At 37.8% G+C, this 13,602-nt stretch overlaps 2 protein-coding genes across 2 annotated transcripts; both read left to right on the forward strand.

The window, feature by feature from the left end:
- Window positions 1-1,102: 1,102 nt before the first annotated feature.
- Window positions 1,103-5,141, forward strand: LOC119985197 (protein MAK16 homolog). The gene is made up of 9 exons (XM_038829412.1): window positions 1,103-1,292; window positions 1,416-1,525; window positions 2,083-2,201; window positions 2,313-2,410; window positions 3,518-3,605; window positions 3,694-3,828; window positions 3,914-4,016; window positions 4,419-4,543; window positions 4,748-5,141. Exons 1-9 carry the CDS (start codon window positions 1,231-1,233, stop codon window positions 4,790-4,792), a joined length of 885 nt encoding a protein of 294 aa, XP_038685340.1. The 5' UTR covers window positions 1,103-1,230; the 3' UTR covers window positions 4,793-5,141.
- A 642-nt stretch (window positions 5,142-5,783) lies between these two features.
- Window positions 5,784-10,192, forward strand: LOC119986306 (plant intracellular Ras-group-related LRR protein 9-like). Its single transcript, XM_038830884.1, has 3 exons — window positions 5,784-6,701; window positions 8,738-8,904; window positions 8,993-10,192. Exons 1-3 carry the CDS (start codon window positions 5,967-5,969, stop codon window positions 9,636-9,638), a joined length of 1,548 nt encoding a protein of 515 aa, XP_038686812.1. The 5' UTR covers window positions 5,784-5,966; the 3' UTR covers window positions 9,639-10,192.
- The last annotated feature ends 3,410 nt before the right edge of the window (window positions 10,193-13,602 follow it).

A 13,602-nucleotide genomic window follows, 5' to 3' on the forward strand; every position in this document is an offset into this window, starting at 1 on the left:
AAGAACAACCATTTTCTCGGTTTTTTGGGGCGGAAGAAGGGAGATCAGCCTCTCTTCCTCTTCCTCCCTTCCATTTCTATGTATCTTTTTTTTTCTTTAGTTTTTCCAATAATATGTGTGTTGCTAACTTGCTTAAGCAACTTCTTTGTGAGTTTCTGCTCGTGGCTTGCTTGCTCCTGAGGTGAGGTGATCTTTGGCCCTCTTGCTATGAGATGTTTTGGAGTTTGGGATGTTTTGATGCTAATGGCAGTCCTTATGTCTTGGTTGTATCCGGGTGGCTAGATGAATTCGTCCACTTCCACTGTTCATGTTGACAGTGTGTTCCATAAGGAATCATTTGGCGATAAATTAGTTGGTTTTCTTTCCGGACTTAAGGGTGTATAGTGCTCGAGGTCGGGAGTTCAAATAAATTAGTTGGGATATTTCCTTTTGGAATCCTAATTCGTCGGCTTGTCTCACTTTTGGGTTTTTTCTCACATGAATTTTGGTCTAGTCTACGGAATTTTGATTCCCGTGAGATTGTCTCACATCCGATCCCCTATCCACATGGATTTTGACCATGTATAGCTGTCTTCAGCATGGTGTGGGTTATTCCGTAAGATTATCAGGATAGATTAGTCATTGGTTGGCAAAGTTAGGGGTATGAGGAAGAGATGGCAAGCGGTTGCAAGGCTTTATTATGATGTCACATCATAATAGCATTCATTGTTGTTACAGTATGTTTGATTCACTAATTCTGATCGAAACAAAATGATGTATTCCCATGTGTTTAGGAATTCTTGTGTTTGGTTGTGCAACATACAAGGGAGTAGAAAGATGTATTCTGGTTAATTTGTGAATTTAGCTCTCCCCTTGGACGTAGGAACTATCAATTCCAAGCTTATATTTAGTTATTTAAATATAAATTAAGGATTGCTTAGTCATTTAATCATCATTCCAGAATCATTACAAGGAAAGCGGGAATTTTTTGACTAACCAAACATAGGATTGCAATGAATTTTTGTTACTGTTTTGTCCTTCACCGTTAACCGTTATTACGGAATACGGACTGTGATCCTGTTAGATTTAAGTTGTAAAATCTCCGTTCAACCCCGCCTCCTAGGTATCGCGTCCCTGTCGAAGACGTAAACCCTAAACCCTCCAAGGCATAGTTGGAACTTTCTTAACTTTCTTCCGCGGAGGAGATTTGATTCTTGTTTGGGATCTGAAACTGTAAATTATTGAAGAGAGATGCAGCACGATGAGGTCATATGGCAAGTCATCAGGCACAACCACTGCAGTTTCATGGCCAAGTAATACAATCGTTATCAACTGATTTTCCTTCTTTCTTTTCTTGTTTAATTGACCTTTGGTTTAGGGATTACTTACGCATATTATGCAGAGTGTTGATTCAGTTTATCACGCGTTCGTTGCAGGCTCACAACCGGGAACTTTTGTAGAAACCCCTATAACGTGACTGGAATTTGCAATCGTAGCTCCTGCCCTCTTGCTAACAGTCGCTATGCCACTATTCGCGACCATGATGGTATATCATCCCTTCTATTTATCTTTTTTTTACCTAATTGGTTCTTCTATTGTTTATTTATGTGTATCATGGAGACACACTTGTTTAGTATGCAGAAGCGAAATGGTGTAAAATTATGTACAATGATAACGGATAACTGGGATGCCTCCATATGACATGGATAACTTGATTCCTGTGTTTTTTTTCTTTCACTTTTAGGACAACTGAGACCTATTTGGTTATATTGGATTTCTAGGCAGCTCTGTCTGCTTCTGTTTTGCACCTTGGTTTTATTAGGCCAAGATGAAGTTGGAAATGTCCGCCACTGAAGAAAAGAGTGAGAGGACTCTCATAAGTACTTTGACCATATTCATTTAAGAGTTGGTAGGATTTTTGTAGTTTACAAAGTAAGATTGATATAATTTCTGGTATCGATTTGATTGCTAATGTTGTTATAGACTTGTCTGTGCCCTGTGTTTGCATTTAAGTTTCCATGAATTATGTTATTTATGTTGCTATGAGATGATTCTATGTAGCTTTGTTAACTTTTGGCACTGTGGTATTTTCGATGTAAGCAGGGGTCTTCTATTTATATATGAAAACCATTGAAAGAGCTCATATGCCCAATAAGTTATGGGAAAGAGTGAAATTGCCAAGAAATTATGAGAAGGCACTTGAAATCATTGACAAGCATCTGGTATTCTGTCTCTACTTGCATCTTTACGTGTTTGTGCTTAATTTTTTTTCTTTTCATTTTTTTCCTATGGACAAAAACTTTGATTAACATATGATCATTTGGAACTTGAAGATGTATTGGCCAAAATTCCTTGTGCATAAAACAAAACAACGTCTCACAAAAATGACTCAAATGCGGATTCGGATGAGGAAGCTTGCACTGAAAACAAGGTTTACAACTTATCTCTTGTCTAGTTGTCTGTTTGTCAGTTTTATATATTCTTTTCAATGGAAAAAAGAAGTTATGGAAAGGTCACCCAGAATATCTCAGGAAAAAAGATTGAGCATTAGCCTTGCAAGAAAAAGAAGGCAAAAAGCCATAATACATGAAAGGTTGGTCGAAGTCTCAAGGAGTCAAAGACATTGTTAAAGTAGCTTGATGACCAGAACTTGGTCATGGAAAGCCAGTTATTTATGAAATAAATTATAATTTTTTCTTTGTTCCTGGAGATTCTGCTATTCCTTTAATCCTTTCCAAGCAAACTAGTCGGCAAGTAATTGGTGGAACACTCTGAATAACTTTTCTTTTGGTTTTGCTGAGTTATATGAAATACACGTAGTTCTAATGGTACCATTTCTAAACAAGGTTAACGGTCATTGGCTGTAAGGAATTTTTTCATTGATAGCTTATGTGTTAACTTATTGATTCAATTTCTCTGTCTTTTCAAAAAAAAATTATTTGTAGTGTTAGCTTTTTAAGAACTGCCTTCTAGCTAGGTAGTGCGGGTTTTGAACCTAGGAGGGGAACCACATGAGAACATATTGTGAGACTCTTCATTTTTCATATATTCTTTTTTGTGGCATGTTTGTCAGATAATATTCCTGCTGAGTAGCATGTACTTGTCATTTATTCTAGGGAAAATGTGAAGCTGAAGGTGGGAATTTAAACATTGAAATTGTGATTAAGGATAGATGTAATGCTTTGTCCATTTAAGGTCTCTAGATATAATGCTTTGTCCATTAGGACTCAGGAGCCCTTAACTGTTACCTTATGTGAGAAGTTGAATTATCGATTGTCCCAAAAGTTACCCGACACTAACTCATGGAATCTCAGTGAGGCAGAACAGAAAACAACCTTTACAGTTTCAGTAAACGTAATCTGTCAAGGATATTCATCTATTGATGATTGTTTCATGTAGAGTTACTTGTGGTTTCCTGGAATATACCTATAATTCCAACAATCTTAATAGAAATCAATTACTCCTTTTTCCAATATATCAAGGTGCGAGAATCTATTTTACATCCCTGGTATGATCTTGAGTTGATAATTCTTGCTAGGGAGAAGATAATGACTGTTCCCAGAAAAGAGAAGAAAAGAGAGGCTAGAAGGGAGGAAAAGGCTGAAAAAGCTGCAGTTCTGGAGAAGGTAGTCATTCCATGTTTTACTTAGTAAATGAGCTTCAACTATGTTGTATGTCTCCTGTAGTCTTAACATTTTACTTATGTCTTTGCAGAATATTGAGAAGGAGTTGCTTGAGCGGCTTAGAAGAGGAGTTTATGGTGACATCTATAACTATCCTGTTAATGAATACAACAAAGTTCTTGACCTGGATGAGCTACAGGCTGTTAGTGAAGACGAAGAGGAGGCGGTATGCTCTTGGAGTTATATCAGTATTAGTAAATATTGGACAGCTTTGGTTTTGTTTGGCTGACCTGTTCTGTTGTAATGAACAGGAACCAGAAATAGAATATGTCGAAGGCTATGATGAACTTGAAGAGGAAGAAGATATGGAAGATTTTGGTGGTTTTGCGATGAACGAGTCTCTCGAGAATAATGGTAATTCTATGGTTGTAGTGCATTTTCTGTTGATTGGAGCAGCTGGGGACGGGATATGACAATGATGATTTTTCCTCAGCCTGTGAATTCATTTACATAATCAAATACATCCTACCAACCTACCATCTATTTGTTCAATTGCATATACTCTAACACTGTTGAAGTCAATTTTCTTTATATTTGTGTTTGGGTAGAAATTAGAGAGAATTATAAGCAAAATTATGTCATCTGTTCCATGATCCATGGTCTTATTAGAGTCTGAAATTTGTGTACCAACACCAATGCTATGGGTCTTAACCGATTAAAGTGGCAGCTTCAATTGTTCCAATCTTGATGTATTTTAGGAGTCAATGTTTCACACTTTGGCTTATGTACTCGGAAATTATAATGCTGATGATGCAGTTGAGGATGATGAGGAGGAAGCATTTAAGAAAAAAAGGGTAAGAAGGTCCGAGTCTGCTCGTGGAGAGCTTGAGAAAGATGAAGCTAGTAGAAAGGGGAAAAAGAAAGCCAAGGTGCTGGTTGAGGTAATTCTTCAAAAATCGTCTTTCAACTTCAATTAGTTGAATCATAAATCATTTATGAAATTCTGATTATTTTGTGGATGGACATCCGCATCCTATCATCAAATTTAGTATTTATATGCATCCTTATTTGGCTCGTGAACACGGGTATTCATTTGTTTCAATACACAATTCTGCTGAGGTATATTCTTATGTCTCTTTTATCAGGTTGAACATGAAGGTGTTGGTGAAAGAGGGAAGGCAATCTTATGAGAGGCTGAGAGCACTTTGTAACATGTTTCATCTGGAAGTCGGCTAGTTAAAGTTGCATCATTCTTAATTCCTTATGTCAGATGAGTGTAAAAATGATTTCTGTTAGCATGTCTTATGTATGGGCTGCTGAAAGAGAGCTCACATATGTGCAGAAATCGTTGAGTTTCTGCGCTTAAATTTTGAGTTAGGGATTTTATAAGATGTCCGTCTGTCCTCCTGCACACAAATCTAGCTTGCGCTCTTCAAGTTTTTCTAATGTTTTAGTTTTGGTTATGTTGATGGTCCATGTGTTGTTCCTCTCAGCTTTTTTCATTCGATTGATATTAATCAGGATGTAAACAGTCGGTTACGATGGATTTTTTTTACATGAAATTAAGGCTCCGTTTGGAACTTCGTATATGATAGTATAATTTAATCCTTGTATAACTTGATGTATAATTTAATCATATCCGGTATTTGAAAATAATATGATATTAGGCTTGTATAGTATAAGATTTGTGATAATATATCTGGATTATTTCTAATTAAAGTGAGAGTAAGGGTGGGGTTTTTTTTGTCAATTGACATGTTATTTCTTATACTAAGCATTTCATATAATATAAAAACGAGTTGGAGGTGTGTTAATATTATACGGTCGACATCGTATAAGAATTATTTTTGTTTAAAGTTATATTATCTCAAATATTTTAAAAATTGCCCAAACACCCGATAAATTTATTAAAGGATAATTTTATATTATATAGAGTCTTATGCACTCATCCAAACGGTGCCTAATGGACTAATGTGCAACGTAGCCAAATGGACTAATCTGTTGGCTATTCGCTGTTATTTTGGTCGATAGCAAAAAGAATTTAACAATCGATTTGATTTCTATGATTTTTTTAAAAGCCGGCTCGGGTCGGCTGATGGACTCATTATGAGACCGTTTATATATCAAATTATGCAAAGCTTAACAATAATGAAAAAAATCAGCCGGCGATGATTCGGCGTGACTCAATCAGCGCCCGATTTGCTCTCTTTTGAAATCCACGTCAAACATTTCCATTCCACGATTCAGAGTTAGTTACAGGACACTGAGGACAGCAGAAACAAAACAAATACTACTAATTATCTTCATCTTCTTCTCCAACGAAACAATCCATTCAGTGCTCGCTCTCTCTTCCATCGCCTGAAAATGGATCCGAATCCCAAGTCCTTCCCGATTCTGTCCCATGTCCTGGCTCGACTTCCTTCTATCGGCCCCAAATTCACCCCCGCCACTCCTACCTCTGAATTCGACATCGAACAACCACCACCCTCCGCTTCATCCTCCTCTCCTCAAACCCCGATCTTCGACCGAATGCCGCACCTTACCCTCCCAAAAGTACTCGCCTCCATGACCAATGCCGTCGAAGTCGTCGCTCAGACGCGATCCGTTTTGCAAACCCTAGGGCCGCGTCCTGACCATGAGGCGGTGGACCTGGCCAAGTCCAGGCTCGCTGAAATTGAAGCTAATCTATCTGAGCAACTTGAGGACGTCGTGCTGTCTCCCCGTTCTATAGATATAGATCGCTCTCACTTGGCTGAGAAGGAGGAGCATTCCCGCCAAGACGCAGAGAAAGAGAAGGCCACCTGCAGGGCAGTGCTGCAGCTGGACGAGTTGCACGAGGCGTACGAGAAGATGTTGAAGGAAGCGGAGGAGCGACTGGTGAGGATTTATGAGAACGCAGAAACGGTGGCTGAGGGCGAAGACAAGAATGTGTCAGTGAGTGAGGAGGAGAACCCGGAGATTGCAGGGATTCTACAGGCGGCGTTCGTGGGAGGCTTAGACCGTGTGGATTTGTCCGGTCGGCGGTTGAAGTTCTTGCCAGAGGCTTTTGGACGGATTCAAGGGTTGATCGTTCTTAATCTTTCCAGCAATCAGCTTGAGGTTAGCGTCTTTCTTTTTATATTTAGACTTGGTGCCATTGCATACGATAGATTTCTTAGATTAATAGTGTTCTTGGTTGTCTGCTTTTTATGTTTTTCTCAAAAAATGCAGTACAATCCTTTACCATTGTGTGATCATTTTGCATCGAGATGCATTATTTGTGCTCGCCGTTGTATGTTTGACATGTATGTTGAATATACTCTATGAGATCAGGGAGCCAAGGGTTGTGCTCATGATGCTTCTGTGAACAGAATTCAATATGAATGTTGTTGTGTGCTACATTTTTCGTGTTAGAGACAGCTTGAGTATCACAATAAAGTGAATGAGAAATGGAGGATTAGTAGAGATCAAAGGATAGGAAAAGAGCATATATCTGATTGAAAAATAATGCGCACTATGAGAATGTCGAAAATTAGTAAATTCAATGATAAGAAATGCTTGTGAGTTGTGGAGATACATGTTAGATTGCAAAACTCACTTGAGGATTAGCGAGACTATGTACTCAAAGTCCGGTAAGAGACCAGACTGTAACAGACTTGTTAACGTTCCTGATGGCTAACATTGAAGTTTCCATTGTGTCTCTGACACTTAACAAAAAAGCCTAAGAAAGAAACATCTCTGCTGCTGTCCTGTGTCAAAGAAGCTCATATTTTGGCTGACTGATGATTATAGTCCAGGGAGTATACATCTTGATAACAAACTTCTTATTTCTTAAGTTGACTGATGGTTGAGAATGGAAGTTATTTTTACTGGTTTCTCTTCCTTTACGGCTGCAAATCCATATGCCAGACGCGGTTTATGCTAGTTTTTGGCTAAATGGATAGGACTACATTAACAGTATGCGATTCTCTGGGATTTCATGTATTACTAGTAACATATAGATTTCCATGATTAAACTTTGTGGAGTGACTGGAAGTGGAGGAACAAATTAATTACACCAAAAAGTTAAAAAAAGAAAAAAAGAAAGGAAGGAAAGATATTGGTACGAGGCCTATGCTTAGGGGTAGTTGTTACGAGAATTTTGCTGAATGATTCGAATGAAAGATATCATGGTACGGAAAGCATAGCCTTAAGAAACACAAATGTACACAACTTGAGTCTTTAAAATCTGGAAAGATACATTTATTATTTCTGTGATTTTGATGGTGAATTCCTAGTTCTACCTGTGCCCCCAATATTTCTATTCACTGCATATAATTAATAGTAACTGATCCATATTGTTATTCAAACTTTTTTATTCATTTTAATACCTCTGCAAGTAAGAAGCATAAACAAATATACACAAGCACTTTACGATGAATTTGGATGATGTTCAGTGTTTATTTGACCTTACTCGTCATTACGGACACTCAGTGAAAGAGGATAGTAATTTTCTACTCTTTTTTTTATGCAATAGCACATATCTGCTTGAGGTTGTTAAACATTGTTCTCTTTCATAGCTTACATCATTCTACCTTGTTGCTTTACTGTGTTGATTTAATAATTTATTCAGTACATACATTTTACAGCATCTAAAACTTGTGCCCAAGGGGATGTGGTTCTGGTGTTTGATTCATCCCAGTCCCCCTCCCATCTAACTGGTGTTGATTCCTAGCATTCAAATAATTACAAAAAGAAAAAAGAAAAATAATATTTCTTTGAAATGAGGGAAACCCGTGCAAAAGTGCACATAAACTCTGGACACTCGAAGTGGCCCCTTACTCCAATCATAAGCAAAATTGAAGGTTTATTTTTTACTACAGAGACTTGAACTCCATCTCCCAGTTTGAAGCTTTTTATCCAAGCCAACTCTTTCACACCATGGGGACAGAAATGAACACTCTAGATGATTAAGGATTTTCTTTTCAAATATAATTGATTTTCATAATTTGTCATCTAATCAGAACTGCAATATGCAAAATGTCAGCTTTTATGAACTGGATCATAAACTTTTGATGATAAATTTCTTATCCAATCTATTGACTTGTCCCGATTTAAGATCTATCGAACTCAATGTTGAATTTGCCTTTACACAATTTTTTTTATACCAAGGACAGATGATTCCCGACTCAATAGCTGGATTACAAAATCTTGAGGAGTTAAATCTTGCTTCAAATCTTTTGGAATCACTGCCCGACTCTGTTGGCCTGCTTCATAACTTGAAAATTCTGGACGTCTCTGGAAACAAGCTAAATTTCTTACCTGACAGCATCTGCAGCTGCAGGTAATTCTAATGGTAATTAGATTGGATGTGCCCTTCATAAACCTATTTCTCTCAAAATTTACTTTGTATATTAAATGGAATGGTTCAGGTCATTGGTGGAGTTGGATGTGAGCTTCAACCAACTGACATATTTACCAACTAACATTGGATATGAGTTGGTGAATCTTCAGAGGCTTTCAATCCAATTGAACAAGATCCGTTCTCTTCCAACCTCGATTGGTGAGATGAGGTCCTTGTGCCATCTGGATGCTCACTTCAATGAACTTCATGGCCTTCCTTCTGCGATTGGAAGATTGACTAATCTTGAGATCCTGAATTTGAGCAGTAATTTTAGCGACCTGATGGAGCTTCCTGATACAATTGGTGAGTTGATGAAACTAAAGGAACTTGATCTGAGTAATAACCAGATTTATGCTCTTCCAGATACCTTTGGCCGGCTTAACAATTTGATCAAGCTCAGCTTGGACCAAAATCCTATTGTACATCCACCTCCAGAGGTAGTGAGGGAAGGCGTCGAAGCTATCAAGCAGTTTATGGCTCGGAGGTACCTTGAATTGCTGGTGGAGGAGGAACACGAGAGCATGGCAGAAGTAGAAGAACAGGCACAGATGGGATGGTTGAATCGGAGCACCTCTTGGTTGAAAAGTTATGCATCAACTGTGTCTGAGAATGTTTCTGGATATTTAGCTGCTGGGAAACCTCCTAGAGACCATTATCTTGATCAGCAGCTATGAGACTTTTAATCTTGGGCTCCCACTCTTTGGTAATATTAGCTTCGTTGGGAACGGAATCGATTCTGCCTTGGAATGGGGTTTGGCCACCTCTGCCTCTGCGCTGCAGTTTTTTTTTTAGTGAAACGTGAGCAATTTACAATACCCAATAATGAGTTTGGAGTTTGGAAGATTCATTGACAGATTTTTGGAGATCTAATTGGATCAGGAATTGAGAAAGTTGGGATCTAGACTCTGGAATTGTTAATAGTCTGGATTTTGGATTAATCTTTAGAAGAGTTGAAAATTTTGGTATGATGATATTGTCAAGCATGTCAGGTTGGATCTACAATTTGGTTATTCTCAGCGGACCAAGCCATCTTATTCGTGCAATCAAATAATTCCAAACGAACCGAGGAAGGTACAATCTACTGCTTGCTTGTCTTCAGGTTTGTGTTTTTTTTTTTTTCCTTCCTAGTTTCAGGGCAACCATCGCGTGTTCTTGGAAAAGAATAGCACAGCAGCAGAGTTCCTGATCTCAGTGTGGATCATGCCAGGCAAAAGCGAAAAAATAAGAATAAAAATAAAAATAAAAATTGACAACAAAAGAAGATTTGAAAGGCATTGATGAGATGAGACCAGACCAACTTGGAAGAACACTTTTGCTCACCGATTTAAATCCAATATTTTTTATTGAGTTTTGACTGAATATTTTTGGTAAAAGTCATTTTCTTTTTCATTCTCTCTTTAAATTCAACATCAATTGGATTGAGTTGCAATATATATATATATATATATATATATATATATATATTTTTCCAAAGATTTGATTCGGATGATGACATAAGCATGCACGTTGTGTGTGCTGCGGACAGTATTTTAAGAAGGATAATGTTTGGGACTCTCAAAAAGTGATCTTAAAATATTCTCATTTAATGTAATGTGAAGTGGGCTTTACATGTGAGTTTTTAATGATGATTATTTTAATGTCACATAGAATTAAGGGACTTTTGGGAGTTAAATTTTGAGGGTCTTTAACATTATTTTTCTAAGAAACATACCATTGTGAAGGATGGATTGGTGAAATTAAGTCTTCAAGTCTTTTTTTGAAGGATATCTTACACAACCTTTTATAGAGGCCATCGGCACTGTTACAACCAGAGTTACCATAACTAGAACTATAGTTAAGGTCTTCCCCGACACCGACACCTAACCACCGACACTTAACCATACCGTACACCTAGGGTGATAACTAACCCTAATTAATTTACATGAGTGCAATATACATGATTGCACTTTTATTTGTTGTCACATAGACACAGGGCTTATCATCCAGTCCACTCCTTATCTTACAACAAGAGGACAAGATGGTCAACCTTTAAGGAAAGTGCCATTATGGAGGCCGCCTTTAAGGAAAGCACCATTATGGAGGCCATCTTTGTTCTTGGATTCTTCTGATCTTCTAATTTGAGCTAGCATCAAAGAGTTTTTTACTCAAATGACACCCATAATATGTCTCAATATAACACCCAAGTGAAAGTATTTGTCAAAATAGCACTATACGCCATTGTCAGTGGCTTGTTCTTTGTATGTTTTTGGACTATCACACCAACATTGTTGGCGTGATCATCCATTTTTCTTCGGTCACGCCAACATCGTTGGCGTGATCAACAAACACAAGGAAAAAAAAGAAAAAAAACCAACATGCCAAAAATATATATAGATACATATCCAGAAATCCATATCCAGTAAAATATTTCATCAAATACGAACTATCCATCATAAAGACATATGAAAAATAAACACATAAATAGTTATATGGTTCAAGCAAACTGGAGAAATCATATAGTCCTGTGCCTACTCCATTCAGCAGGAGTAGTGGATGGACCAACATTATCTTGCGTCAACTGGGATGGATGCATGGTAAAGTCAGTTGCACGGGAAATGTGACCACATCTGTGTGATTGACGAAAATGATATCTACCACCATGCTAGGGCGTAGCTTGAACATCAGAGCCTATACAAATACCACATATACAAATACCATTGTAACAAAAGTTCATAATCATATCCATAAACATATACAGAAATACCACATATACAAATTTGAGTAATTCTTTGCGGAATTTTTTTTCCCTAATTATAAAGTTTATTAATATTTTAGCTATTTTGTTGTTTGAGCAATCTCTGAGAGACTAATTAATTTAACCAATGAAGAGATCTTGTGAGACCCACCAATACACATATATCCTTTTTGTGATGCAGACCCACCAATAAACATATATCCATAAACATATATCCTTAAACCATGCTGCCTAAACTGGGAAACAAAATTTATAATCTCTCTCTCACCTCTTGTTGATCTCACATGGGTGTGGGTGTGCACGTACACCACCTTCACGGATCGGCAGTCCGGTAGGGTGTGCTGGCTACTTCATGGATTGGAGTTGCTGTAGCCGGTCGTTGGTGGTGCATGTCTCACTGGTCGGAGGCTTGCTGCGGCTTGTGTGTGGTACGGGTGGAGAGGAGAAAACGGGAGAGAAGAGGATCTGTGTGTGGCTGGGGTTGATCGTGTTTGTTGAGTGAGAAGATATTAACTAGTCACGCCATTACTAACAGCGTGACTAGTTTTTTTTTTTTTTAAAGGTCACACCAACCTTGTTGGCGTGACCTTTACAAAGCAAACAGTGATTAATGTTCTTTTTTTTCAAAGGGTCACGCCAACAAAACATACAAAGAACACGCCACTGACAGTGGCTTGTAGTGCTATTTTGACAAATACTTTCACTCGGGTGTTATATTGAGACATATTATGGGTCAGAGTATCATTTGGGTAAAAAACTCCAGCATCAAAAGTCTCAATCCAGTCAAACAGATAGGACTCAATTTCATCTGCAAATTCACCAGCATAAGGATGTCGCCAAACAGCTTCGGGAATTTGGGAAGGAGGATACCATGATCCAAGTGAGATAGATCATCCATCATCCAAAAGCAATCTTGATTCTTGAGGCCCCCTCTTACTTAACTTCCAAAGTGGGGACAGGACTTTTATGTCCAAATAATAGAGAGATTTGAGTCCACCACCCCACCACCAGATCCATATGAAATCCTCGCCAGCTTATGACCAAACATAGTCAATACCCCTCCATGCGTAATTAATTCCTTGCGCAACTTATATGATAAAAACCACACGATTAGTTGTGAACATGCAATTCGGCTTATATATGCCCCCAAATTTCCTGTATTTTCTCTTTCAACCTTGCATAATAATATTCTTTCTTTTTGAAAAATGGTTTAAACCCAACATTTCATACCATAATAGCAAACATTACACTTAACATCAGGTTAGCAACCTAGGAATTTAAAAAACCTAATAAAGGAATCACAAAGCTGAAGAACAAATGCCGGACTAACACCATTCCGGGATAAATCCAGACAGACTACAAAAACAAAAAGCGAAAATAAGACACATGGATTGTATCAATATGTTTGGCTTCTCCTTTATCAAGAAAGATCTATCTCTATCAGATTTAGGAGCCCCATCTTTGTGCATTAAATATGTGTCGTTAGAACACACCACCAGAACCAGTGTTGGGAAGAATTCATGACAGATGGATGAGAAGAACCAGATTTCATATCCATGGGAAACAGTGTGGAATTGTTTTATTTGTGTCAAATTTAGGTTTGAATTTACTTGTCAAACTTGATGCTCGTGAATGTATGGAGTCTAGATTAGTTCAAGTAGCAATAATCCAACTAAGTAATGAAACTAAACACAACTAGCACAAACAAACTAAACTAATAAAGAGTAGGGTAGCGTAAGAACGTGAAAACAAATTTATAGATATAGGCCTCTATCCACTCCTCAAGGCTCCTAGCTCCTTGAAAGTTCGAATCCACTATATGATTGGTTTGTTGAAGAGCCAAGCTTTTCTTTATGATAGAACGTAATTACTGGAGTATATTATCATGTGCATGATCAATGTGA

This window comes from Tripterygium wilfordii, chromosome 19 (genome assembly GCF_013401445.1).
Source record: "Tripterygium wilfordii isolate XIE 37 chromosome 19, ASM1340144v1, whole genome shotgun sequence".
Taxonomy (NCBI): Eukaryota; Viridiplantae; Streptophyta; class Magnoliopsida; order Celastrales; family Celastraceae; genus Tripterygium; species Tripterygium wilfordii.